General features: G+C 40.0%; 2 protein-coding genes across 2 annotated transcripts; one reads left to right on the top strand and one right to left on the bottom strand.

The window, feature by feature from the left end:
- Nucleotides 1-416: 416 nt before the first annotated feature.
- On the bottom strand, nucleotides 417-6,759 carry LOC146305353 (uncharacterized). Its single transcript, XM_084712759.1, has 3 exons — nucleotides 6,365-6,759; nucleotides 3,439-5,317; nucleotides 417-2,729 (listed from the first exon to the last, which is right to left on the bottom strand). The coding sequence occupies exons 2-3, from the start codon at nucleotides 5,267-5,269 to the stop codon at nucleotides 1,435-1,437; spliced, it is 3,126 nt and encodes a 1,041-aa protein (XP_084568885.1). The 5' UTR covers nucleotides 5,270-5,317; nucleotides 6,365-6,759; the 3' UTR covers nucleotides 417-1,434.
- Nucleotides 6,760-9,035: 2,276 nt separating this feature from the next.
- Nucleotides 9,036-16,518, top strand: LOC146305354 (protein phosphatase methylesterase 1-like). Its single transcript, XM_084712829.1, has 14 exons — nucleotides 9,036-9,341; nucleotides 10,163-10,352; nucleotides 10,445-10,502; nucleotides 10,904-10,955; nucleotides 11,851-12,005; nucleotides 12,116-12,206; nucleotides 12,719-12,784; nucleotides 13,078-13,201; nucleotides 13,913-14,030; nucleotides 14,206-14,250; nucleotides 15,070-15,134; nucleotides 15,451-15,518; nucleotides 16,063-16,093; nucleotides 16,383-16,518. The coding sequence occupies exons 1-13, from the start codon at nucleotides 9,313-9,315 to the stop codon at nucleotides 16,082-16,084; spliced, it is 1,083 nt and encodes a 360-aa protein (XP_084568955.1). The 5' UTR covers nucleotides 9,036-9,312; the 3' UTR covers nucleotides 16,085-16,093; nucleotides 16,383-16,518.
- Nucleotides 16,519-24,498: the final 7,980 nt, after the last annotated feature.

The raw sequence follows: 24,498 nt of genomic DNA on the forward strand, positions 1-24,498 counted from the left end.
TTTTTTGCAGATTATGGCAAAAATTGAATATAATATTTGAATATATATTTTCATGAGCATATAATGACCTGAAAATAAGAATTGTGTTTTCGTTACCTTCGGCAGAGGGACAGTTTCACAGCCACCGTAGGTTCTTCTACACGCTTGGAAGGGGAGGGTGAAGCGAGATGCAGTCTGCAAACTCACCACTAGATGCCACTAAATCCTACACACAGTCAGCAGGTGAATAGTTTAGCATAAAGACCTGAAACGGGGAAAACAACCAGCCTTGTTCTAAATGGACAGAGACAGGCCAGTTGATTTCATCTGCTCCCAGTCTTCATGCTAAGCTAACCATACCTACAGTGATTTTTGAGGTGGCTTTTATGTTTTGTTGTATGTTTAGCCATTATACAAAGTTTTTGTGCGTCCACCCCTCCACCATGAAAATCGGGCCAGTAGTTTCTTAATCCTGCTGACAGGCAAACGAATGAATAAACCACAACCTCTTTGGTGGAAGTAATGAATTAAAAATCAATGATGACAACAGACTTAAAATAAAACAGCAGTTACCATGAAACTTGTATGAATATCATTTCGTCTATATAGAGCTTGTTTGTTTGGTGTACACAAGAGTTTTATTGCTATTCTATTTGAGGTAATCGAGTATTACAGCCCCAATTCCAAAAGAGGTTGGACGTTGTGTAAAATGTATATAAAAACAGAATGCAGGGATTTGCAGATACTTTTTAATTTATTTTATTTATTTATAAATTTACACTAATTCTGAATTTGATACTTGCAACATGCACCAATAAAGCTGCGACAGGAGCAACAAAAGACTTTTGTGGTACCCTCGAAGAACACCTGTTTGGAGCAGGTAACAGGTGACAGTGAATCCACAGAAATCTCTGCATTAAGGAGAAAGGCTTGTTTTCGTAGTAAAAGAGTTCATGTACTAAACTGACCTGCCTGCAGTCCAGACCTGTCTCCCATTGAAAATGTGTGGTGCATCATGAAGCACAAAATACGACAACAGAGACCCCGAACTGTTGAGCAGCTGAAGTCGTATATCAAGCAAGAATGAGAAAGAATTTACCTTTAAAACTTCAACAATTAGTGTCTCAGTTCACAAACACTGACTGAGTGTTAAAAGAAAAGCTGGTGTATCACAGTGGTCAACATGATCCTGTCACAACTTTTTTGGAACATGTTGCAGGTGTCAAATTTGAGTGAAAATTTACAAAAACCAATAAAGTCTGAAGATTACGTATGTTGTATTTGTACTGTATTCAACTGAATATAGGTTGAAAGGTTTTTCCAAGTCATCAACTTTTTTGGAATTGGGGTTGTACATAATCAGACATGAAGTGTTAAATTACACAGGAATTATATGAATTTAAGTGTCCTGTCTCTACAGATGTGCTTTAGAGTCTAGTGTTTTAGCTTTCTGGACTAGTCTGCCACAGCGGGCGCCTTCCTGCAGCATCCCAGAATCCCCCCTCTCCTCTTCTTCCTCTTCTTCATCCTGTACCCTTTGAGGCTGTTGTTGGAGCAGATGGACTTCCTCAGAGTGGTTAGCTGTTTCTCCTGCTCCCGAATCTTTGTCTCCAGGTGGGACTGGATTGCCGTGCCCAGGCACTCCAGGTCTACAGAGGCACCATACACCTCCCACGTCATCCCCTGTTTGTCCCACGCCACCTCCTGTGGCTTCACCGTGTCTTCCCTTTCCTCTTCTTCCTCCTTTTGCTCCTTTGCGACTTTGTCATCCCCTTTCTCCTCTTCTTCCTCATCGTCCTCCCCAATGCTCTCAGCACTGACGTCCTTGTCTTGGTTTTGTGCGAGTCGTAGCTCTGACATGAGGCCGGGGCTCTGCTGGAAGCTGTACGTACGCAGACAGGCCGGGAGCGAACTTGCCTTGTCAGTCACAGCAGAGGGAAGCACCGACTGGCTGCGCAGCTCAATGTCGATCTTACAGATATGTTGGAAAGGCGGCTGTCCTGCAGGGACGCAGCACAGAGACGGGACCGTCGGCAAGGTCAAACTACCTGACTGACAGCTGGGAGAGCCAATCAGAGAGGAGGTGGGAGCTCCCCTGTGCAAGCTGGAGGCGGTGGAAGCCGAGCGTTCGACCACCTCCACCTCCACCTGGACGCCCACCTCTCTTCGCTCCCCTCCCCACAGACTGAGCCTCTCACTGGGGTCGGTCATGGTCGCTGTCTCCCTGAGTGTCTTGGAGTTCGCTGGATGAGAGGAAGGCGAAGGAGATAAAGAACTCCCTTTTTTCTGTTTACTTGTCTCCTGCTTCTTCTTCTCCTCTTTCTTACTCTCTACACTTGTTGACTTTGATGATGGGATGTTGCTACCAGCGGTGATGGCATTTGCATCTCCCAGGTGACTTGATTGGCTCCACAGGCTGCCTGGCAACAACCCTGTGTTGTCAGTCACTTCTACCCCTCGCACGACTCCCTGCGATGCCACCGGCCCTCCTACAGCTGTCACTTTAACCTCAGGCGGTTTCATGTGTTCTTCCTTGTCTGCAGCGCCTGCTTTTGCCGTTGTCTTGGTGATAGAATCAAAGGTGAGACCCCGAGTAAGGCTGGTATTATGGGGTGTCCTGCTGAGGAGAGTTTCCACAGCAACAAGTTCAACCGCTGCAGGCTCTGGTGTGGATCCACCCTTCACTGTCAAATCAACAGTGGTTCTGGTTTTAGGGCTGGAGGTGGCCAGAGGAGCGAGCAAGCCAGAACCTGCAAACAAACACAAATGTTAACAATGAACTGACTTATTCTGCTTTTAAATTTCTTTCTTTTCTGTAATTCTCTCAGTAATCCTTGTTGTCTTAATTGTGAAAAGTGTTTGTCTGTATTTTGTGATTTTTTATTTTGTGGTTTTGGTTTCTGTCAGAACTTCTGAAAAGCCTGGGACTGGGACTATCTGAAACTCCAAACTATTCCAAAAACGTTTTCACACTAGAAATGAACTGAACCATGGTCTGGCTGTTTGGTCTTGACTATGGTCCAGGGGAGGTCTCACACACGTAATTTTGATATAGATCAAAGTGAAAAGAACAAAAGTCTGGAAAGGGAAAAGGTTTGGTCCAGACTTTCAGACTTTTTAGTTTGATCTGAACAAGAGTCACAGGTGTAAAACCTCCCACCGCCCACGGACAGGGCCAAACAACCAAACTTTGGTCGGACTGCAGTCCAGATCAAATTGAAACATGGTTCAGTTCAGTTCCAGTGTGAAAACATTTTTTTGGATGGTTCAGACTTTCGGACAAATTACAAGATGTTCTGGAGGGCTATTGTCAGAACCAGAAGAAGACAACAACATCACAAAATAAAATGAGCTGTAGTTGCACATGAGGAGACCAATGACTTTCAGGTTGAAAAAAGTTACAAAACACCTCATTCTAGATCATTGCAACTGCTGCTTAGACTCTGTGACTTTAATTACCTGGAGCAGAACCAGGACTCCACAGGACCTCCTTGTTTGATCCAGCTGAACCAGAACCAATGCTTTTACCAGGACCAGACCCAGGACTCCTACTTGCTGAAGTTGGTCTGGGAGACAGTGTTGAGGAAGACAAGTCTGCCAAAGCTGACTTTGAACTAGACCGAACTGGTGCAAGCTTAGGAGAATCTGAACCAGCTTTTGGATGTGGGCTGGGTGTAGCACTGGAACTTGTGGTATTGATGTTGTCGTCTTTGCACCCAGACAGGCCAGTTCCAGAGGACGATGGGGAAGCAGATCCAACAAGGCCTACTTTAGATCTAGAGGCCACCAGAGACGGTTTGGAAATTGAACGGGTCGGAGCAGGTTTAGAATTGGAAAGCACGTCAGAATTAATGGTGATATTCAACTTGAGGTCTGGTTTAAAACTTGGACTGGGTTTGAGATTTAAACTGTCACTAGAGTCTGGAGGAGTTTTAAGATCCAGGTTGTCCTTTGACCCAATCCCAGATTTAGAGCCTACAACTGTCTTTGAATCAGGACAGGTTTTGGGTGCTTTAATTTCAGTTGCAGTTTTAGAATCAAGGCTATCTCTGGATCCCATTCCAGACTTCCCAGAATTTGGACTTGTTTTGGAATTGGAGCCAGTTTTGGAGTCTAAGCTGTCCTTTGATCCCAAACTGGTTTTGGAAGCAGAGCCACTTTTAGAATTGAGGCTATCTTTGGACCCCATTGCAGTTTTAGAGTTGGGAATGACTTTGGATTCAGAGCCAGTTTTTGAATCCAAATTGTCCTTGGTAGCTGTTGTAGCTTTAGAATTTGAACTGGATTTGGAACTGGTTTTGGATTCAGAACCAACACTTGAATCTTTACTATCAAGATTCTCCTTGGACCCTGATGCATTACTGCTTTTGGTCCCAGAAACTTTCTTCTGTGTGGATGGTTTGGGACTTAGAGAACTGGGTTGAGGGGTCTTGGTACCGAGCAATGCCATTTCAGCCCTCTGATTTTGCAATTTTGCTCCTACAGGGGGCGTCTCAGAATTGTGAGGCGGCTCATTTGACTTTGTGCTTGCTGGGTCTGGTTTTGGGGTTTTAGCTGTAATTGTTGGGGTTCGACTGACCAGTTTTGGACTGATAATGTTGGTATCTCCTTTCTGATTCTGGACTCTCGGGCTTACAGGAAGGTGAAGCGTTTTTGGGGACTGTGTCTTTGTTGTTGTTTCAGTAGTCAGTGCAATATGTGGTTTGGGGGTTGAGAGGACTGCAGATTCCACTCTCTGTACTTGTGTTTTCACTCTTTCAGTTGTTCTGGGGCTGCTAGTGATCGATGTTTGATCCACCTGGTGGGGTTTAGGACTTGCTGCACAGTTGCTGTGTGTGTTCGTCTTCGGGCTGAGGGTAGGAGTGTGTCTGGGGTTCGGGGATTTCAGCCTTTGCTCGCCTCTGTTGTTCACACAGGCCTCTGTTGTTGGTGACCGAGACAAAGCTGGAATTTTGCTTTTTTGGCGCGATGGATCATCTCTCTCCCTTGGTGACATCACAGGGGTTGCCAGGGAGCTCGGTGAAGTAACTGCCCCTTTTGCCCCGGGTTTCCCACTTCCTTTGCTCCCATTGTCCTTTTTGTTCCCTCCATGCAGCTTCGAGGCCTCTGTAGCTGGGCGGGGGCTTCTTGGGGAAACCAGATTGAGGTTGAGATTGAAGTTAGGCTCCACCCCCCAGTTGGCATTGGATTCGGTGTTGCTGAGGGCATCTGTAAGCTCCACCTCCTCTGGAATCGGGCATTCTGATTGGACATCCTTCTTACGCTTGGAAACATTTGGGGAGGGTTCCATGGTGATAATGTCACAATTCTGTTGAATTTGGCAATTGAAGGTCAGCACCTGATTGGACAGATGGAGACACAAATGATCAATACAAGTCAACAATAATTCCAAAACCCTACCTTGTTCATCAAATCATTAAAAAATGATGACTTAAATTTACTTTACTTAGTAAAATCAGTGCAGTGAGACAAAAAAGAGCATTTTAAGATCTTAAATTGGGCTCAACTTAGTCTTGTGAGACGAGACAAAGGCAGTTTCTCAGGAGCCAAATTTAAGAAGTACGAGAAAATAGCCAGTCTCATATTGGCCTTAATAAGAACTCATTTATGTCAAGGAGACGCAGGATAGACAAAGACGAGATCTTATTTTGAACTTTCCCATTCCTCTGGGAGTTGATCAAAAGAAAATTAGTTGCCAACAGTTTTAATATTTCATTACTGCCTCAGTCATTTGTCAATCAAAAAATGTCAAAACATTTGCTGCTTTTCTTTGTCATTTATGACAGTAAAAGAAAGGTTTTGGACTGATGGTTGGTTTTACATAAGATGCAACTTGAGGATGTCACTTTGGGCACATCTTTGTACTCATGTTACATAAGTTAGTTTTTGATTTTGAAGGCTTTTAACACATTTTCAAATTGTTTGAAGTTGTGAATTCTTGTCTGGGACAAGAGTGTTTTCTGGTAGAGAGCAAGATTATAAATTTAAAAAAAAAATTAAAGCAAACCAAAACATTCCATAAGTTACATATACTTTATTTATATACATCCTTAAAGAATAAAATGTCATTTAAAAAATGGAAATAGAGTGTTGGTATTAATAATTTGATTATTATTTTCTCCCTCCATAACTATCTTGCAAAAGTAGGGTATCACAGAAATGCTTTAGTGATTACATAAGAGGTGAAATACCATTAAGCATTAGACACGATCTATTTCTAAACTTATAAGATTAATGGAAATGTAATAATAAAAATCCCGTGAGAGAATTACAGTATCTTAATTATGGTAAATACCTCAAGTCAGTCTGAGTATTAAAGACTACTCACTACATATAATAATTATCTTAAATTAATTTAATTGATCCTTAATTGATCTTTACATACCTGTTCAGGGTCCAGGGACACCAGCGTTGGTCGACAGAGATCCCATCATGGTGTCTGACGGTCGGCTCCTGAGTGAAGAGAGGAGAGCTTCAGCTGCTCCCTCGCCTCTACCTCCTCGGAGCTCTACCACGGGATGCATTTATGAATAAATAAAAGACGGCGGGAGAGAGGGAGGAGATCCTCATCACGTTTACTCTCCTCCTGTTCCCTCCTCTTCTTTCTTCCTTTTATTCTTTTTTCTCAGGTTGTTCACTTTTACTTTTCTTGTCTTCCTTAAGCTTCCCCTTTCCTGTGTTTGTCTTTCTCTTCTCCTCCATCCTTTTCTTTTTCAGGTATTTCCTGGTCTCCGACTTTTCTTCCCGTCAGTATCTTCTTGTTTTCCTCTTAATGCTTGTTGGTTTCTTTTTGTCTTCCAGTCTTCTCCTGCTCCTTTGAATGGAGCATCAAAATACATCAAATACATCAAAATTGTCAGTTCACCCCACAATCGAAAACTGTGTGTGACTGATGGTTTACATGACTCTCTGGTCAGTTTCACTTCTCTGGCCCCTTGGCAGAATTTTCCTAAGGGGCCCCATGGCCCTTCATTTAGTGACGGTCCGCTATTCCGCTTCACCTTAAACAAAACATGACACATTCATAAAATACAACATTAAAATGAGTGGGCTGACCTGTTTAGCATTCCCTCCAGGATTTCTAGGATTTTGCACGTTTTTTGGGGAGATTGTTGCAGCTTAAAATCCCTGATTTCACAGCAGGTTTTCTAAGAGAACTGCAATGCATGTTGAAATGTTTTTTGCTTTTTTTTTGCATTTTTTTTTTTGCAATGAAATTGCTGGATCAAGTGAAAATAGATAAAATGTTGTTCTTTTTTGTAAATAATTGATTAAATCAAAGGCCACTTCTTTTGGTGAGAATAAAACTGCACGTTCTGTGTATTCTAAGTGATTTACCAAAAAGGATTACAGGATTAGGAAATTATTATTACAAAAATTCTTACAAAAATGTTGTAACTTGTAGATAAGGAAGTGAACTTGGTGGCTGTTCCACAAAGAAACTACATCTTTGCACAGAACGTTGGTGACTTTCGCTGGAAAATACCCTTTTATGATGGATTGTGTGCATTTATGAGGAAGTGCTTTTGAAACTTTATTCATACTACAATTTAAAAACTTTATCGATGGAGTAGTGCTTCTTTATTTTTTTTCCTTTTTCCAAAAGAAAAACATTAACTGCAATAAAGAAAAACTGCAGATATTCTTCTTTGTTCTCTGACAACCCGTAGTGTTTCTGTTATTGACAGTATTCATACAGTGACAGACAGATTACTGATACTGTCATTTTTAATCAGAGTGAATCTTATTTGTAAAACACTTGCTTTTATAATGTCCATGTCCTGAACTGTGACACAGAGGTGTGTCTCACTGAGCGACATTCAGTCTCATCTAAAACACTGCTGGTTACCTGGATACTGTAACTGTCTGTCACTGCCACCTGAGGGCTGTGTGTGTGTGTGTGTGTGTGTGTGTGTGTGTGTGTGTGTGTGTCTCTGCTTTTGTATCTGCTAATAAAATTGTCAGTGACACCGTTATGTCTCTGTGACATCCATCTGCTGATGGACCGGACCAGGACATGTGGCTGCTAAGATGCACATCTTATTAGACATTTTGACTCATCAAACATGAGAAACTAACAATACTGATAATGGCTGCATTCCATTTAAATGTGTCCATGCCAGAGCTTTGGTATTGTGTATGTTGAATCATGGATCCTGAAATCAAAAGGCGTAACATTTGAACAAATACTTTCTACGCCTTACATTTTCAGAACAGGTTTGTTACTTTAGTTTTAATGCAGTTGAGGGGAATTGTTGCTTTTTTTTAATTTTGCATCGTTTGCTGCCTTTCAATATCAAGACTGATATCAACATAAGATAAAGAGTGTTGTAAAGGATGAAAAATATCTAAAAGCCATAAAAAGACAAAAACAACATGATAAGACGAGAACCCTGGAGACATGACAAAAAAACACAACAAGATAAACCATGTAAATGACTTAACGACAAAAAACAATGTAAAACATGAAACAAAATGAACAAGATGTAACAAGACAAAAAAGACATAACAAGACAAAGAACAACGCTCATGTGACACAAAAACGACAAATCAAAAAACAATGTAAAACGCATAACAAAATGCACAAGACGAAAGAGATGTAAGGAGAAAAATATGTAACAAAACAAAAAGACATAACAAGACAAACGTAACAGACATATCCAAAAACTGGACTCTGAAGTTCACAGGTTTGTTTCCTGTCTTTGGGCTGTTTATTCTGGTTTAAACCTGCCTGATCAACCTGTTAGTCATTTCTATATCGACTTTGCTAATAAGTTTTGTGTTTCAACCTCTAACTTTAAAGATTTTGTGAGGCTTTTTTCCTTAACACACGATTTACGTGTTCCAGAGAGCCAGTACATGCAACTTATCCATACAGGAGTAGTTTTTTGTTTTTCAGTTAGTTTTGTGTCTCTCTTGGCGGGTGGAGACGTGACGCGCCATCAGCGACGACAAACTTCTCTAAAGTTCTGTCACTAAGTGTAGCTGCCTGCAGATTAGTGATGTAACTGAAGCCTCTATAGATTAGACACATTTAAGAAAGAAAAAGTTGTCTATTTGCTTTCTGTCTCAGCCAATAGGACGCTGCAGCAGTGATGCTACCTGCCAACAGCAGCTGACTAGGTATTGTCCTGCAGTGTGTTTGTGTCACGCCAACAGTCAGCCTTCTTATTCATTCAATGGACGTGTGAATCTGCAGCCAGGAAGAGGAGCAGCTCACTTTGCCTGGTGGTTCTTATTAAGGAAAACCTGCTTTATTTCCTCGCACACCGACACAAACACAGATCGAAGATAACCAGCTGTCTTCTGGACGTCTTCCTGCTGAGACGCAGCATGTGGGAGGAGAACTTCGATACAGAGCAGTAAGTCATCTCTCCAAAACACTGGAAAACTAAATTACACTACAAAAATATTTATTATGCTCTTATTTTTATTTTCATGAGTTTATCTCTCAAAGGGGACCGACGACAAATTAAAGTAACTTCTTCAAGACTAAAGAAACACAGTTAGCTTAGCACTTTGATTCACAAATGTTAGAATTGTTGGAGTTTATTTGTGCAACTTGCTTGACAGAAGATGACTAAAAGCTTGAATTTTAGCTAATGGACTGCTGCTGGTTCTATAGTGAAAAGTGCAACATAAGTAAAGATTTGCTCGCTGCCTAATGATTAGCACACATCAATCAGTTTAAGTTTAAGTCTAACCCCAGTTTCCAGTTGCTTTTTTAGCAAGGAGGTGAGCCAGCTGATGTTCCACCATTATGAACAACAGGAAGAAGATAAAATGACACCATCAAGCCCTGTTTATAACTGAAAAACATGACACAACCACTCACAGTTATAGGTTAGCAGTTAGCCAAGCTAACATTTTACATTTAGACTATCCATTAAAGCATTTAGGTTGGATAGTTAAGGAGCTGAACTTCCAACATCACGAACAATCAAATAAAACACTATTTCCCACCTGCCAATCCCATTTCATTAGGAAATACGTCACAATACAGAACTTAGACTCTCAAAATGACGTTTCATCTGGACATTAATTGTTTTTACAGAAATTCCTTTTTAACTGGCTCTGTATGTTTGTAAAATTGATTATCTGCTGATATATCTGGTTATGTTCTTGCTTTCATGTGGCTAACGTAAAGTGTGTGTATGTTTTTGTGTATTTACATGTCGACCAGTGAGGTTGGCTGTAAGTTAGACTACTCGCCTGTGTCCTGGCGGGAGTATTTTGACCAGATGGAGGATGTGAACATCGGACTGGCGGACAGCAGGGACGTCTTCAGGATTTATAAAGCTGGAAATGATGGACCACTTCTGGTTCTGCTGCATGGAGGAGGACACTCAGCTCTGTCCTGGGCCGTCTTCACCGTGAGTACCTGTACAGTCAGCTGGTTGATTGAGAAAGGTAGGAAGTAATCCTGATTATCAGCAGCGTGTCTTGGTGTTTTTCTGTGTTGCAGACAGCCATCACCAGCAGAGTGACCTGCAGGGTACTTGCCATGGACCTCAGAGGTCACGGTGAGGAAATGTAAAGAAAAACAGGTTTGGTGTATCTCTTGAGTAAACCTCTCCCAAGGCAACTCCAGAAGCAATACAGATCCAATTGGGTTGATGGGACTGTACAACAGAGATTGTATTTGACCTCATTTGGCCAAACTGGCCATCATTCTTGCCATTTGAATCTTTTGTTGCAACTGTTAATGTTACTGGACTTTGCACCACATCTGTCAGTTCATTTGTTTTTCTGCAAATTATTTTAAAATCAGCGTGTCTTTGCCAATGAACAACCAAGGAGGGTCTCATTCATTTCATTTGATCTGGTTTAAGTGTATAATTTCAGTGCTAATGTTTTAAACTACGCAATAATCAATGTAGAGCAGTTTGAGTTGCATTATTGTGAGGATTTGTTCTCTGTTAAGGTGCCACGCTGGTTCGCCAGTCAGACGACTTCTCAACTCAAACTATGTCCAGGTAACAGCACAAGCAACACACTGGCAAATGCAAACACAAACTCCCAGCTTCCACTAATACTTTTACCCAGGGATGTCACAATACCAAAAATTAAATGGTCAAGTGGAACCACAATGGTGTCGTTGTTATTGATCTTCTGTGCTGGTCGTGGATTGGCTGTAAGGAGCAGAGCTGTCAACTGATCACCACTTGGGGGTGAATTTGATCAGATGGCAGAGAAGGCTGCCAGACAGACCAGTTAAACCCAAACGTGTAGTGAAGATGAATTCAGAAAATGTTTCCCTGTTTGAGAGGTCTTCACCACCCGCCTGCAGAGGAATGTGTCCTCCATCCCAGGAGCTGCTGAGAACGTGGAATCCAAGTGGGTCATGCTCAAAGCTTCGATTGTAGAGGTGGCCATGAGGACCTGTGGTCAGTAGGTCGCCCGTCCCTGTCCTGACGGCAACCTTAAAATCTGCTTGTGGACATCAGTGGTGAAGGAAGCTGTGAAGCTGAAGAAGGAAGCCTTTCGGGGTTGGTTGGAACAGGGGTCTCCTGAAGCAGCTCGCAGGTACTGAGAGGCCAGAAGGGCTGCGTGGTTGAAGCAAAGCAAAAACCTGCCTGGAGGGTGTGCTTCATATATTGGGGTATCACACCGCTCAGCCTCCTCTGGAAAGTTTGTACCTGTAGAAAAACAAGTACCACCAAGAATCATCTTGGTACCAAAGTATCGGTTCTCGTGACATCCCTAGTTTTACCTTAAATGAACATTACCCTGAAAACAAAACAGGGTAGTCCTCAATAGAAACACACTTGCTAGTACTGCTGCAAATTCCTTCAATGTTTATGTTACTAGTGCATAATATTCAGTGACCAATACAGTACTGCTACTCTCATTATTTGCTCTACCCCTCAGCGATGTTGCCAATGTGATTCGAGCCTGCTACGGTGAGACTCCTCCCCCCATCATCTTGATTGGCCACGGCGTTGGTGGGGCGATCGCAGTGCATACGGCCAGCAACATGCTGCTTCCAACCACTGTGGGCCTGGTGGCTATAGACGTTGTGGAAGGTCAGAATGTGAGAGTGTGAGCGTGAGACAAAGCATCATACACACTGAAGCCTACATTTTCTTCCAAGACATTTTTTTGTCCACAATTATGTATTCTTTTACCCCTGTAGGCAGTGCAATGGAGGCACTTCACAGCATACAAAACTTCCTCAAGGGAAGACCCAAGTCCTTCAAGTCCATGGACCACGCGATAGAGTGGAGGTGAGTATTTAAGGCCCAATTTACACTTGTGATTTCCCAGTAAAATTCAGGATGGCAGTAATTCACCAAAGACTGTTAACCACCAAAAACCCCAGAAGCTTGACTTGAACAATTTAGTAGTTCGGTTACAACAGTAAACAGTCAACAATGAACTAGGGCTGCAGTCAACTAAAGAAAATCTTAGTTCACTAAATTTCTACCCACTCTTCGACCAATCGATTGGTCAATTGGAAAAAAATGGATTTTCTCTCTAGATTAGTTAAATCAGTCAAAGTACGCTGGCTGCACTCTACCTGCTAGCCTCAATGGTGCTAATGCAACCAAATGAATTCCTGCAGTTTCTTTTTCACACCATAGTTGTGTCATTACCTGTAGGGCATATCTATTAAATAATTTACATACATATTTATCATGTAGATACATTCAGGAACACTGACTCACACTCACAGTGGGTTGCACTGGGTCAATGTCAAATTAACTGGAGTATTTTTTCCACTGTTTTCTCCTTTCAGTGTCAAAAGTGGACAAATCAGGAATCTGGAATCTGCCAGAGTCTCAGTGGTTGGTCAGATCAAAAGGTAGGCTGCTGCTGATTGGTTTATGCTTTAAAGCTACAATATATAACATTTCTGCATTAAAATGTGTAAAAACGCCTGACCTATGTCATATATTTCACAAATGTTTCTAACAATGTTCAAACGCAGAGAAATCCATAAGTTAACCAAGGTAACGGCGCATTTCATCATTGTTTTTCCACGATATTTATCTGAGAAAGCTATGCTGAAATGCATTAGGTTCTCCATCTTAGACCTAAAGAGAAAAACAGCCGGAATCCAGATTATTGACTTTCCTCTCACTTCCTGTCTGTCAGATGTGAAGTGGAGGAGACCGACACTCTGGAGCAGGCCAGCCCGGTGGCGGATGTGGTCGTCGAGCGCAACGAAGAGTTCTATGATCAGAGCTACCTCAACGACAAGGAAAACACCGCGTCAGAGGTGAGCCTCAGCGAAGGCCAGGTTTAAAAACAACTGCACAGAAAAGCTGACGGTGAAGAAATATTCCACTGACTTACATTCATTACCAAATATCCTACCTTGACCTTTATTAACCCTTGACATCAATCTCTATATTATAATGTGTGTTTTATGCTTTCAGTGATGTATTTATTCTTTCAAGGCGTAAGACTGTATGTATTATCACACTTCAGGCCAATCCATTGATTTACATTCATTATGGAGCCCCAAACTTCTGCATTAACTTGTTCCATTAAAACAGCAAACACACAAATATCCATAATATCATTTGTTCTTGAAAAGACTTGCATTAATTTGTAAAGTGACTAATTTCTAAAGGTGTAGATTTGCTTTATCTTACTTGAGAAGTCTTACCATTGACTTGCATTCATTCCTATAGCTCTGAACTTTTAAATAAAAACATACGTACAAAAACAGCACTTGTGTTGACTTTCATTAATCCATTTAAACCTAACAACAGCTCTTATACAGACATTTTTCTCATAAATTGAAACATGTCAACATGTATAATAAGATTTAATGTGACTTACATTTAGTCTCAAACTTTCACCCTTTCAACCCTAACACAGGTAGACAGTATAACTTGATCTTAATGTTTTTTCCTGCTATCGGCCGTATTATCATGAAGATTTTTAACCAGCCTCACTGTGTATTTATATGTATCCATGCCAGAGTGTGTATAAGTGGTGCATCGACCTGTCAAAGTCAGAAAAGTATTGGGACGGCTGGTTTAGAGGAACCTCCAACCTTTTCCTGGCTTGCAACCTGCCCAAACTCCTGCTGCTGGCCGGTAAGTATTTCAAACATCCTTTTCGGGGTAAGAAGTACCACCTTGTGTTTATTACATGCTGTGAAATTTTAACTTGAAAATGATTTACAATATTAATGATCAGCAGTAAATTCTTATTTGTCTGAAAGACAAAGTAAAATAATTCACACTTACCTGAAGCTGCGTCTGTTTCCAGGAATCGACCGGCTGGACAGAGATCTGACTATTGGCCAGATGCAAGGTGAGATGCTGAGTCATCACATTCAGCGGTAGCCATGGTTACCCTTCAGTTCTGGCTCAATTCTTGTCGCACAAAGAAATTCTAAAAAAAAAAAAATAGCCATGATGTCCGGACACAGAGGCGCGGATGGGTGGGTCAAAGAAACACACGACTCGCTCCTAGGAGACTGGCGTTCGTGTTCAACGTAAAACAAAAATGTAATTAGAAGTTTTAAGGTACGTTTGGTCACATGATTTGTGTCACACAAATTTAGTCTTGTGACTTGCTTCATTAGTGTCACATGATGTAAGAATGTAATGTAACAACGTTATTTTTTCCACTGCGACAGTTTCACAGTGATCACGTGTTATAAGGCTTCCTGGCATCCTACTGCCAAAGGATACCGTGTGCGTCAGTATGGGACGCCTTGAAGAATATCGCCTTGAATATGTAGAAAGAAGTAGAGGTTATCAAGGCTGATGGGAAATGTAGTCTTGATCAAGATGCCACATGTAGAGAAAGAGTGTGATATTGGGAATAGTTGACCTTCATTTCACGCTGTTTTTCTACACAAACTGAGGCAAAATGTGAAGGACGTCCTCAGTGCTGCAGAGTCGCCTCCAGAGACAAACACACACACATTCACACTCAGATCAACACAGACACACACACCTCGAGGCAGCAGTTCCTCTCCAGAGACAGCTGGTCCTGTCAGTCAACAGCCACGCTGGAAATGACAGCACAGGAGTGTGTGGGTTATAAAATAGCAGAGATATGTGTGTGTGAGTGTGAAGACAGACAGTTCAGAGTGTGTGTACCTGTCTTGCCGTTTGTCTGCAGGTAAATTCATGATGCAGGTGCTGCCCCCCTGTGGCCACGCAGTGCAAGAAGACAAACCAGACAAAGTAAGAAATCTGTTAATATAAATGTAATTCTGTACATCGAACATTTTCATTTTATGGCACTTTATCCTTCTAATCCGCCACATTTCAAAGGTAAATATTGTATTTCATGGCATTTTAAAATTATAGGTTTACTGAATTAAACTTTAAGTAATTTTTTCTCCATAAAAGACTTTCAGCAGCACATATTTGAGGTACCTTTCAGTGTTAAGGGCTAAAGTTCAAAGACACGTATCTCTGAGATCTGTCAGAAGCATAAATACTTATTTGAACATGAATATTTATATGAAAACAATATTTTCTTCTCTTGTGTGTGTAGGTGGCTGAAGCTGTGGCCGCTTTCCTGCTGAGACACAAGTTTGCTGAAGCCAGAAAAGAAACCAGGAGGTAAAATAATCAGATGACTGACAAAAGCACCAAAAAACAAACAAAAGTTAAAGGTAGAATGCAAGTATGATTTGTCCGAGCTGTTCGTAAACGCATCAGAACTTTAAATACCAACAGTTTGAGTTGGTAAAGTGTCTAAAGCACAGAATAAAATAAGGAAATACAGGCAGAGATTATACCTGACAGGAATCATGTTAATTTGAGGCTACTGTCTGTGATTTGCAGGAAAAGTTTTGCATATTATATCAAGTTTTTTTGGTGTGAGTTGCAGAGTTTTGGAGATTTTTTTTCTTTCCACCACAAGCCGAGTGCAATTTAGTCCAATTATAGTGGAGAGTAGGCAGAAATTTCTGCAGCCGACACCGCCGAAACTCTGCAACTCACCAAAACAATCGAGACGGATAAATATCACTGCAGGCCAAAGGAAAAATATGTATTCTTGATTTTGGGGTGAACTGTCCTTTTAATAAACTGCTGCCATCAGTTGGTCTTGAACAGTAGACTGTTCCTTTAATATTTTATTTTTACTCCATTCTCTCTCCAGCTCCAACTCTTTCACACAATGAGGCCTGCAGGTAAGATGATGAAAGAGAAATACTCCAGTGAAGTACTCATACTTCAGAACTTTGTACTGAACTCGAGTAAGTGTTTTTATTTAGACCATGCGAATTGATACAAATTCAGAATTTATTTTTTATAAAAGGCAAGTAAGACAGAAAAAAGTAATTAAGCTGCAAAATGGGGAAATAAAATAGTAAAGTATAAACTTTGTGATCAAGTTTAAATAGCAACTGTCTTTGCTCCAAAACCTTCTATTAGCCATTTTAAAACTTAAGTCACGATCAAACACTGTTTCCCTCACAGGTTTTCCTTTGGACCAGCAGAAAGAGGCTCCAGATTCAGAGCCGACTGCGTCCAGGTGTTCCTGAAGACCATCACACACCTCCATATGTATTTATTTTTCATCTCCGTCCTTAATCAGAAGCTGCTAAAGTCTCCTAGACTGACTAAATCTAACTGTAGCCTTGCTGTTAATAATCTGTGACTGCTATTGTGTAGTTTCTGTTCTGCTCCTATTATTAACAAATACTGAATCAAAATGAGGTTAAAAAAATACATTACAATCACCTTAAGACAGTACATGTACTTTGACTTCCTGTATTTGAGCTACAACAGTCTAAAGATCGGCATGGCATTGAGTAAACATAAGGGATGACAAAACATTAAAAAAATACTCAGGGTAGGTCAAGTTAGGAGATACTGCGCCACAATAAAGCTATAAAATTGTCAGCAAAAGTTTAAAAGGACTTTTTTGGTCAAAACTACGTGACAGTAAATTATGAATGACTAAATCAAAATTATGAGGTTTACAAAGTCAAAACTAAGTAAGTCACAAATATCAGTCAAAATCTTTAATGTACTAAGACAATATATCATACTTTTTCTACTATTAGCAAGTAGTTAGCGATAATACAACACCACAGGGTTAACCTCTGCCAGCAAGCATAGTACCCTGCAGCAATACTTAATTTTATTGCTTTAATAACGGTCATGTTTATATTTTTCTGAGGGTTAAGCTGAACTCTTTGGTTGCACAGGATTTAGGCTACAAACTAGCCTCTAGCTGGCTATAGCTAGTAACTGCTAGTTAGCTAGGTGATGATTGATAATGATGACAGAGAAATGATATTTGAAGAGCTGAGGTTTGATGACTTTAGATAAAATACTTAAAGTGACTTTACCAACCTTTGTTAGCTGTCTTCTATTTAATTAGCATTTTCTTCTCAAATGAAGGTGAGCGAAAGTGTCGCTTAAACTGGGTTTATAAGCCATGTATGTAGACTGATTGTGAAAAATAAAACCTATTCCGTCAAATATAACTAGAAGAGTTTGTAACTTAGTTTGAGAATGAACGGAGAGAGAGATTTTAATTGTGCGACCATCAAAACAAGGTGTGAAACATGCTAATGTTAGCAAAAATATGGATGCTCCAGGTACCGGGGCTAGATGTTTCTTCACTACTGCTGCTTCCTCCAGTTAGATGTCAGTTTTACTTCTTCTTACTCCTTCACAGATGATGATCAAAAAATAATTTGTAATGAGTTTTCTATTTGTCTGTGTGAAGACATTCTTGGACGTACCTGTTGTTCTCATACAGTGTGTAGCATTAGCATCCATTTAGCAATGTCATTAGATGAATGTGTCAGTATAAAGTTTACTGTGATTCACGTCGGTGTCCTTTTTTTGTCTTAAACTTCTCATCAGTGATATGATGTCTTTTATGTCTGGTTTAGAATAAATATTAAACTTTAATAATTTGGTATTTAGCATTATCGACAACAAACCACCATGGAACAAAGAAAGACTTCCTGGAAATGTAAGAATCTTACCAAAGGAAAAAATTAAGGCTTTTCACACTGCATATTCCCATTAAGAGAATCGAAGAAAATAGGAAAGAAAGTAACAAAGCTCTCTTTCGCAACCACATTGTTAGGTTAAGCTAAGCCCATGGCTATATGATTTACACTGCACTTTATCCAAGTCCTGCAGGGTTAAATGTCCATTATTACAGCAACTGATGTGAACATTCGATAAAGTTCTGTAACTACTCTTTAGTCTCTTAGCCCTGTTTCACACGGGCACCTTTAAACCCTGGGTTCAGTCGATTTTCAGGGGACAACTCCACAAACTTGGGGCTAACATGATAGTGTACTCCAATGAGACCTTTGAGAATCGAGAATCGCTTAGATAAAGAGTCAAATTAAGGTATAACACCTTTTTTTAAGTAGAAACTGGGCCTTACCAAACCATTATTCTGACAGCCAAATATTCTAAAACCACAATATTCCAAAAAATGTCCCTTTGGTCGATATACGATTTATCCAACAGCCTGTTATCCTGAAATCAAATGCCCATTGCTCCAAAAATATGTGTAGCTCATCACCTGAGTCATTAACTGCCGGACGAATGGGATTCCAGTCCAATGTGACTCTCCTTGGACTATCAGGGGTTTCACGACGATGGGTCGAAGAAGAAAGGCAGCCCCTTAAAAACAGACAGTGGTGGTTCAGTTTTATGTCAAATACAAAAACATTTACTCCAACTCCTAAATCACTACCTGCAATATTAGCAAGTTTTTTTATCCCTTTAATTTCCAGTGTCTAGTACAAATGCATGGACTTTGTGACTGTTGGACACTTAACTTCTTTAAATCTGCATGAGCATCATTGAGGAACCAGCCATTGTGTTCATCACCTATAAAAGCAAAATATTCGCACAAATCAAGACGGTATAAAGTATACACCTGCAGATGGAGACTGTTAATGCAACTGCAATTTAATTTGGAAAAAGAGTTTCTCCCCATATTTTTAACAGATGAGACACAAAACACCAGGCTGAGATAAAAACAAAAACTTGCAATAAAATTTTATTTAAATTCTGTCCTGAATCAGAACACGTGCAACAACTGAAACACAGAAACAACATGGCGTCACGTCACGCCTTGTATTTACACGTGTGTATGTAGGTATTTTCGTGTTTGCGTGCACAGGACAACCACACAAACGGACGCTCTGTAAAACAATTAATATTGTAGAAACACACACGACATCATTTCACACCCTGTCGTCATGGTAGCAGAGGGGTTAACATGGCTACAAACGCGTCGGATCGAATCTAAACTTTTGCCGTCTCTCTGGAAGGATCTGAAATTTTTGTTTCGTTCTTTCACTTTCTTTTCTTTGCCGATGATGCCGTCTACTATAGCAGTGATTAAATGCTAACTTAACCCGAGCAACATCGCCTTTAAATCCCCCTACAAGCAGGTTGATTGGAGATTAAAATGTATAATCCTGGTGGGATTACGTGGCTCAGGTTTCACCTGCTTCAAGAGAGAGATCAGAAACTACAACACAAATAATATATGGCAAAATATATGGCAGTCGGTATACAAATACATGATTTGTAGTTTAATATGAACCAGCAAACATTTTTCTTTAGTTTTCTAGATCCTTTTACAACATCTAATAAAACAATCCCAGAAATTTCCAACAGAAATCTTGAGGGAAGATGAGAAAAAAGCGGAAAACCGAAAACAAAAACCGAAGCAGGAAACGTGAAGCGACGGAAAATTATGGACGAAAAAAGCACAGCAGAAAGAATAGATGACAGTAGAGAAGGATAGATAAGTACGGATTACAAAGGAAAAACACAAAAGTTAAGCAAAATAGGCAAAGGTAAAGACAAGAGGAGACTTATCCAGAACCTTCCAGAGAAACAGAATTAAAGTGCATCAACAAAAGAGGCTGAGCAACCAATCAAAACACAGCATTCAGGGAAAACAGCATTTGAAAGGAAAAAAAAAGAACCAATCAGACGTCATTACTGGCAGTGACATGAGGGTCCCACTTTTAAAACATTACTTTTTATACGTTATTCTCAAATCTATTATTACTATTAAGACTCATATAAAAAGTCTCGTATTTATGACTTCTTATAATTACAACAGTCATAGTTACAAGATAATTCCTCCTATTTGTTTCTTTGATGAATTGTTTTTGAAATGTGTCTGTGAACAATTTTTATAAATATGAAATTAAAGGTTTCCCTTCTACTATTATTTGAAGACGGCAGCGATAAAAGGTTCCAAAATGGTAGAACATCTCCATTAATCTTTAATTTTTAATAGTAACGATTACTTTTCACAGTAGGGTTGTTCCAAAACTGCTATCAATTTCAGAAATGCCCCTAATACAACAGCCGTTAAAAACAGTGATATATATTTTGATCAGAGTCGGTACGAGGACGGAAAGAATGATATCAGAACATCTGTGGTTCATGTTGTCTGAACAGCTTCTGCACGTTAACTTGTTAAAATAGTTATGAACTTTTATAAAGTTTTATAAATGTCTACGATAAAGGCGCAAAATGCTGGATTCAGAATCAGCAAGTCTGTGACTTTATGCACTAATCTGATATTATGAAAATTACTAGCTTTAAAAATGGAGCCCTGCTGTTATCCTGGACGCCGAGTCTCTTTTTATTCCCATGGATAGCAAAGTCATCACCCAGCTCGACTGACTCTGATTGGCTAGTAATTCTTGGTAATTCTGGCTTCACACTACAGGAGTTTCAGGACGATTCCCCTCAGATTCAACCGTCCTGTTGGCACCGATGTTTGGCCCAGATTATCTGGTAATGTGAGGGGTTTACAGATCCAATCTTCATCCTCCCAGATTTGCTCGTAAGACAAAAAAGCGTCTAACGCTCGCGTTGTGAAGTACACTCATTGTTCTAAATGGCAGAAGATGCACTGAAAGCATCTAATGTTAGTGTTTCGTCAGTCAGGTCAAGTTTAATAAAAAGTACATGATTAAAGTAACTGCTTTAGGGTGAACTCTTAATGTAAACAATATTTTTAATAAAACACAAGATTCAAGGTTAGTCCTTGTACATTATACATGTCCAAGCAAAATTAGTGTTGTAACTGAAATGTGTCTAACCGTATTGAATCTAAATGTTAATCATCTGATCGCTACCCAGCCCTAATTGGAACATTTCTACCAAAAAAAACGGCAAAACTTTGATTTAAATTAGGAGCTATCTGATCAAAAAGTATGCACGAAAACTCCCAATCTCACGAGACATTCAAAGCCAGCTTGCTGTTTTTTTTCACACTTGCTGCTACAGACACATTTCAGTAAATAACAAAAGAGCATTTGAGGTTTGATGCCGATAATAACGGGGGACCGACATGCCACAGCAGCCTCAGTCTCTTCTTGTTCCAGAAGAACAAGAGAAAAGGATTCAGAGGAGGGTTGAGTTCAGTTCACTTTCACTACAGAATTGCAGTCATGAAAAAGCAGGAGGATGAAACAGTGCAAACATGAAAATAACATGATACTCAATTAAATCCCTTGAAAATAAAGCTTATAACACAAAGGATGCGACTTTAATTAAAACATTATTCACTGAAAATTGGCCAAGACGAGGCATACAAATGCATGATCATCATTCATATATTACAGCAAATACACTCTCACCTTTTTTCAGGTGTTTTAAATTAACTAGTGTTTGTTATATACTTGGTAACTGACTGAACTGGGAGTGAACTGGTCCTCAGCCCTGCTATTTAAACTGTGAGAAGACAAGAAAAGATTAGGAAGCAACTTAAAACTTAAAGTCTTTCTGGTTTCTGAAAGCCTGAGAGAAAACGAATTCATCGGTAGAACTGGGAACACCAACACCAAGTACTGCTTTGTACTCTTCACAATGAAAAAGCAAAATTTTCATCTAAAAAAAAAACAAAAAAACAATTAAATTCATAAAGTTCATAGTCCATCATGTCCCCTGGAGGTTTTTCTTCATTTTGGGGACAAGTCGTCACAGTTACTTCGCTTAAAACTATCTGCAGGTCTTGCAAATTGTTTTCATTTAGGGATGTCAAGACAAACCGACGCGTCTGTATCAAGTCGATGCCAAAATCCTGACAAGGTGACGGTACTTGTTTTGTTCAGTGCTGTGGGGATTCGTTTTTCTGTCAGAGAGGAGTTAAGAAACCAAAGAATATTTGCATTTAAGATGCTGAAATCAAGAATTTTTACTTTTCTTAATAAAAACTGCTCAAATTGATTAAGTGATTAGCAAAATACTTTGCGATTAAATGAATAGCTGATTAATCAGGACAGGATGCAACACAAAACTCTGGCAGGAGGAGGATTTTGTTTTGATGACGCTTCGTGCTGAAAACAATGCTTCCCAAATTTCTCTTGACTTTTTATGCAAAGATGTCGATCATATTTGGCTAAAAAGATTACAACATGCATCACTTCTTTTTTTTTTTTGTTTAGAAAATCTGCCGTGAAATCAGGTATTTTAGGCTACGACAATCCTAAAAAAAAGTCTGTGAAATCCTGGAGGGACTAAAAAGTTGCTCCTCCATGCTGGTGGGCGTTGTTGTCAACAACACAATGAAGATGGCAACAAATAAAGCTGCAGCCACTTGTCAAAAAGAAAAACAGGAAGAGTTGTGTACGGATGAACTTTCCAAGATTTATAAAGAATTCCTAAAAATCAGTTTGCAAACGGTGCCACAGCGTTTCCTTTATTTCTGTTTGAGACAGCTGGTGCTTTTTTTTTTACTTTGGTATCAAATTGGGCATCAGAAATTGTGTTATTTCACTAGTTTTGGTATCAACTACTAAATGTATGGTATCATGACATCCCTACTTTCATTTGAAAACAATGCTACGTGCATGCAGTATTGTTTTCAGAAGTCAAATGTTGAAAACGGGTCTTATTTTCCATGTAGACTGATGGGAAAAAAAGGACATTTGTACCAAAAGAGAAGTGGTAAAGAAACAGTACAGTGTTGGTGCTCCAGCCTTCACTCAGCTTCAGTTCTCTCAGGTTTCATCAAGCTACATCAACAATCAAATACTGAATGTTTATGGACAAACTTTCAATAGTTTAGATTCTTATCATCAAGGTCCTTTGCATTCTGTATGTTATGTACAATTACACAAATAATCAACACTTAAATCTGCCCGATCAATACTCAATCACATTGAGAATCACCAGGTCATGAGGGGAGGGGAAATCAGTCTTTGCTGCTGGGTGTCTTCATTACAAAAATAAACGTCTCCTCTGGTATCAAAATAGACGACAATCTTTATCTCTCTTAGTTTCAGGAAGCTTCGCGGTGCCGGCGACACCGTGACGCGACCGCAGCCCTACGCTGTCTGCACACCAGTTTGGCAAACCGTCAGCGATGCCACATGGCGTAGTGAATCTGTGGAGTACACATTTTATTTTTATATTTACATGCTCGGCTTTGAGCTGAACTACACTCACTAAAGCAGGGGAGGATGCTTAGCTAAACTCCGTCCGTCTACAGCTCTTGAAGTTTCTCTACGACTTAACTTGGTACCTATTTTGCATCTTTCACAGCTTGTTTTGGTGACGTTAGTGGAAATGACGATGGCAGCTAACACCCTTGGTGGTGCACAGACATGCGGGTTTGAAAAACGTTTGCTAAAGTTCAGAGAAAAGATCCCCAACTCGCAAGTGACAGATCCGATCCTTGATTGTCAGGGTTAAAGGTAAATGTTTTCTTTTTTAAAAAAGGCAGCATGGGGCCACAGTAATGGACACAGGTGGTCAGGCAGACGGACAGATGGACGGACAGTAAAACAACAGAACAAGGCAACACTATGGACAGGGTTCCTACATGGCATTTTAATGCTTAAAGAACACTTTGACTCAGGAGAGACGCCACGGCGGAAGACTGATGAGGAAAGTCTTTCCATCCTCTTTAAACCAGGCAGACACTGCACGCATTATGTTCGATTTGTCGCTGTCTCACAGTCTGAGCAGCTCCACGGTCTAATTTCCAAACATGGCTGCTGTCAAAAGATTTGTTACGAACTTTGCCGTGTTTCCATCCACCTGTTTTCAATTTTGGCACAACACGAATGAGAAGCAAAAATTTCGAAACAATCTCAAAAGATTGCGACTGTTTTTAAAATATGACAAAGCATAATGGAACCTCCCAGAAATTTGTTTCAAGCACATGAAACAAACAGAATTTTCTTTTTTCCATCATGTTTTCTGGTCTGTTGTTCAAATAATTACATTGTCTTGTTGTGTCCTCTTCTTCTGCAATGGTTTATAATATATTTCTTTTACTTTCTTACTTTGCATTAACTGCAAAATTACACAAAGGATGCCTTTTGTCCCTTTTGGTCAACATGGGGTGTGTCTGCATCCACCTGTTGTTTTGCCCATTTTCAGTTAGAGAATTCAACGCAAGGGGCAAAAGAAAAAAACTCAAAGAAATGTTGAAATATTGCAGCTGTTTTTATGCTTGGCTGAGAAGTTGCTTAAAAACTTGTGTACCAATAAAAGCGAAATGTAACAATGTGCAGTGGAACCTGCAATGAAACAAATGGAAATGTCATATTTCCATCAGTTTCTAGACTGT

The sequence above is a fragment of the Lutjanus erythropterus genome, chromosome 23, assembly GCF_056507025.1.
Source record: "Lutjanus erythropterus isolate fLutEry1 chromosome 23, fLutEry1.hap2, whole genome shotgun sequence".
Classification (NCBI taxonomy): domain Eukaryota; kingdom Metazoa; phylum Chordata; class Actinopteri; order Lutjaniformes; family Lutjanidae; genus Lutjanus; species Lutjanus erythropterus.

Excerpts from the sequence above, each read along its gene's own strand:
- LOC146305354 (XM_084712829.1), top strand. The coding sequence starts at position 9,313 with ATGTGGGAGGAGAACTTCGATACAGAGCA. Across the intron at positions 13,202-13,912 it reads AGGAAAACACCGCGTCAGAG|AGTGTGTATAAGTGGTGCAT; the intron begins GTGAGCCTCAGC and ends TATCCATGCCAG. Across the intron at positions 14,031-14,205 it reads CAAACTCCTGCTGCTGGCCG|GAATCGACCGGCTGGACAGA; the intron begins GTAAGTATTTCA and ends GTCTGTTTCCAG.
- LOC146305353 (XM_084712759.1), bottom strand. The coding sequence starts at position 5,269 with ATGGAACCCTCCCCAAATGTTTCCAAGCGTAAGAAGGATGTCCAATCA. Across the intron at positions 2,730-3,438 it reads GAGTCCTGGTTCTGCTCCAG|GTTCTGGCTTGCTCGCTCCT; the intron begins GTAATTAAAGTC and ends GTTTGTTTGCAG.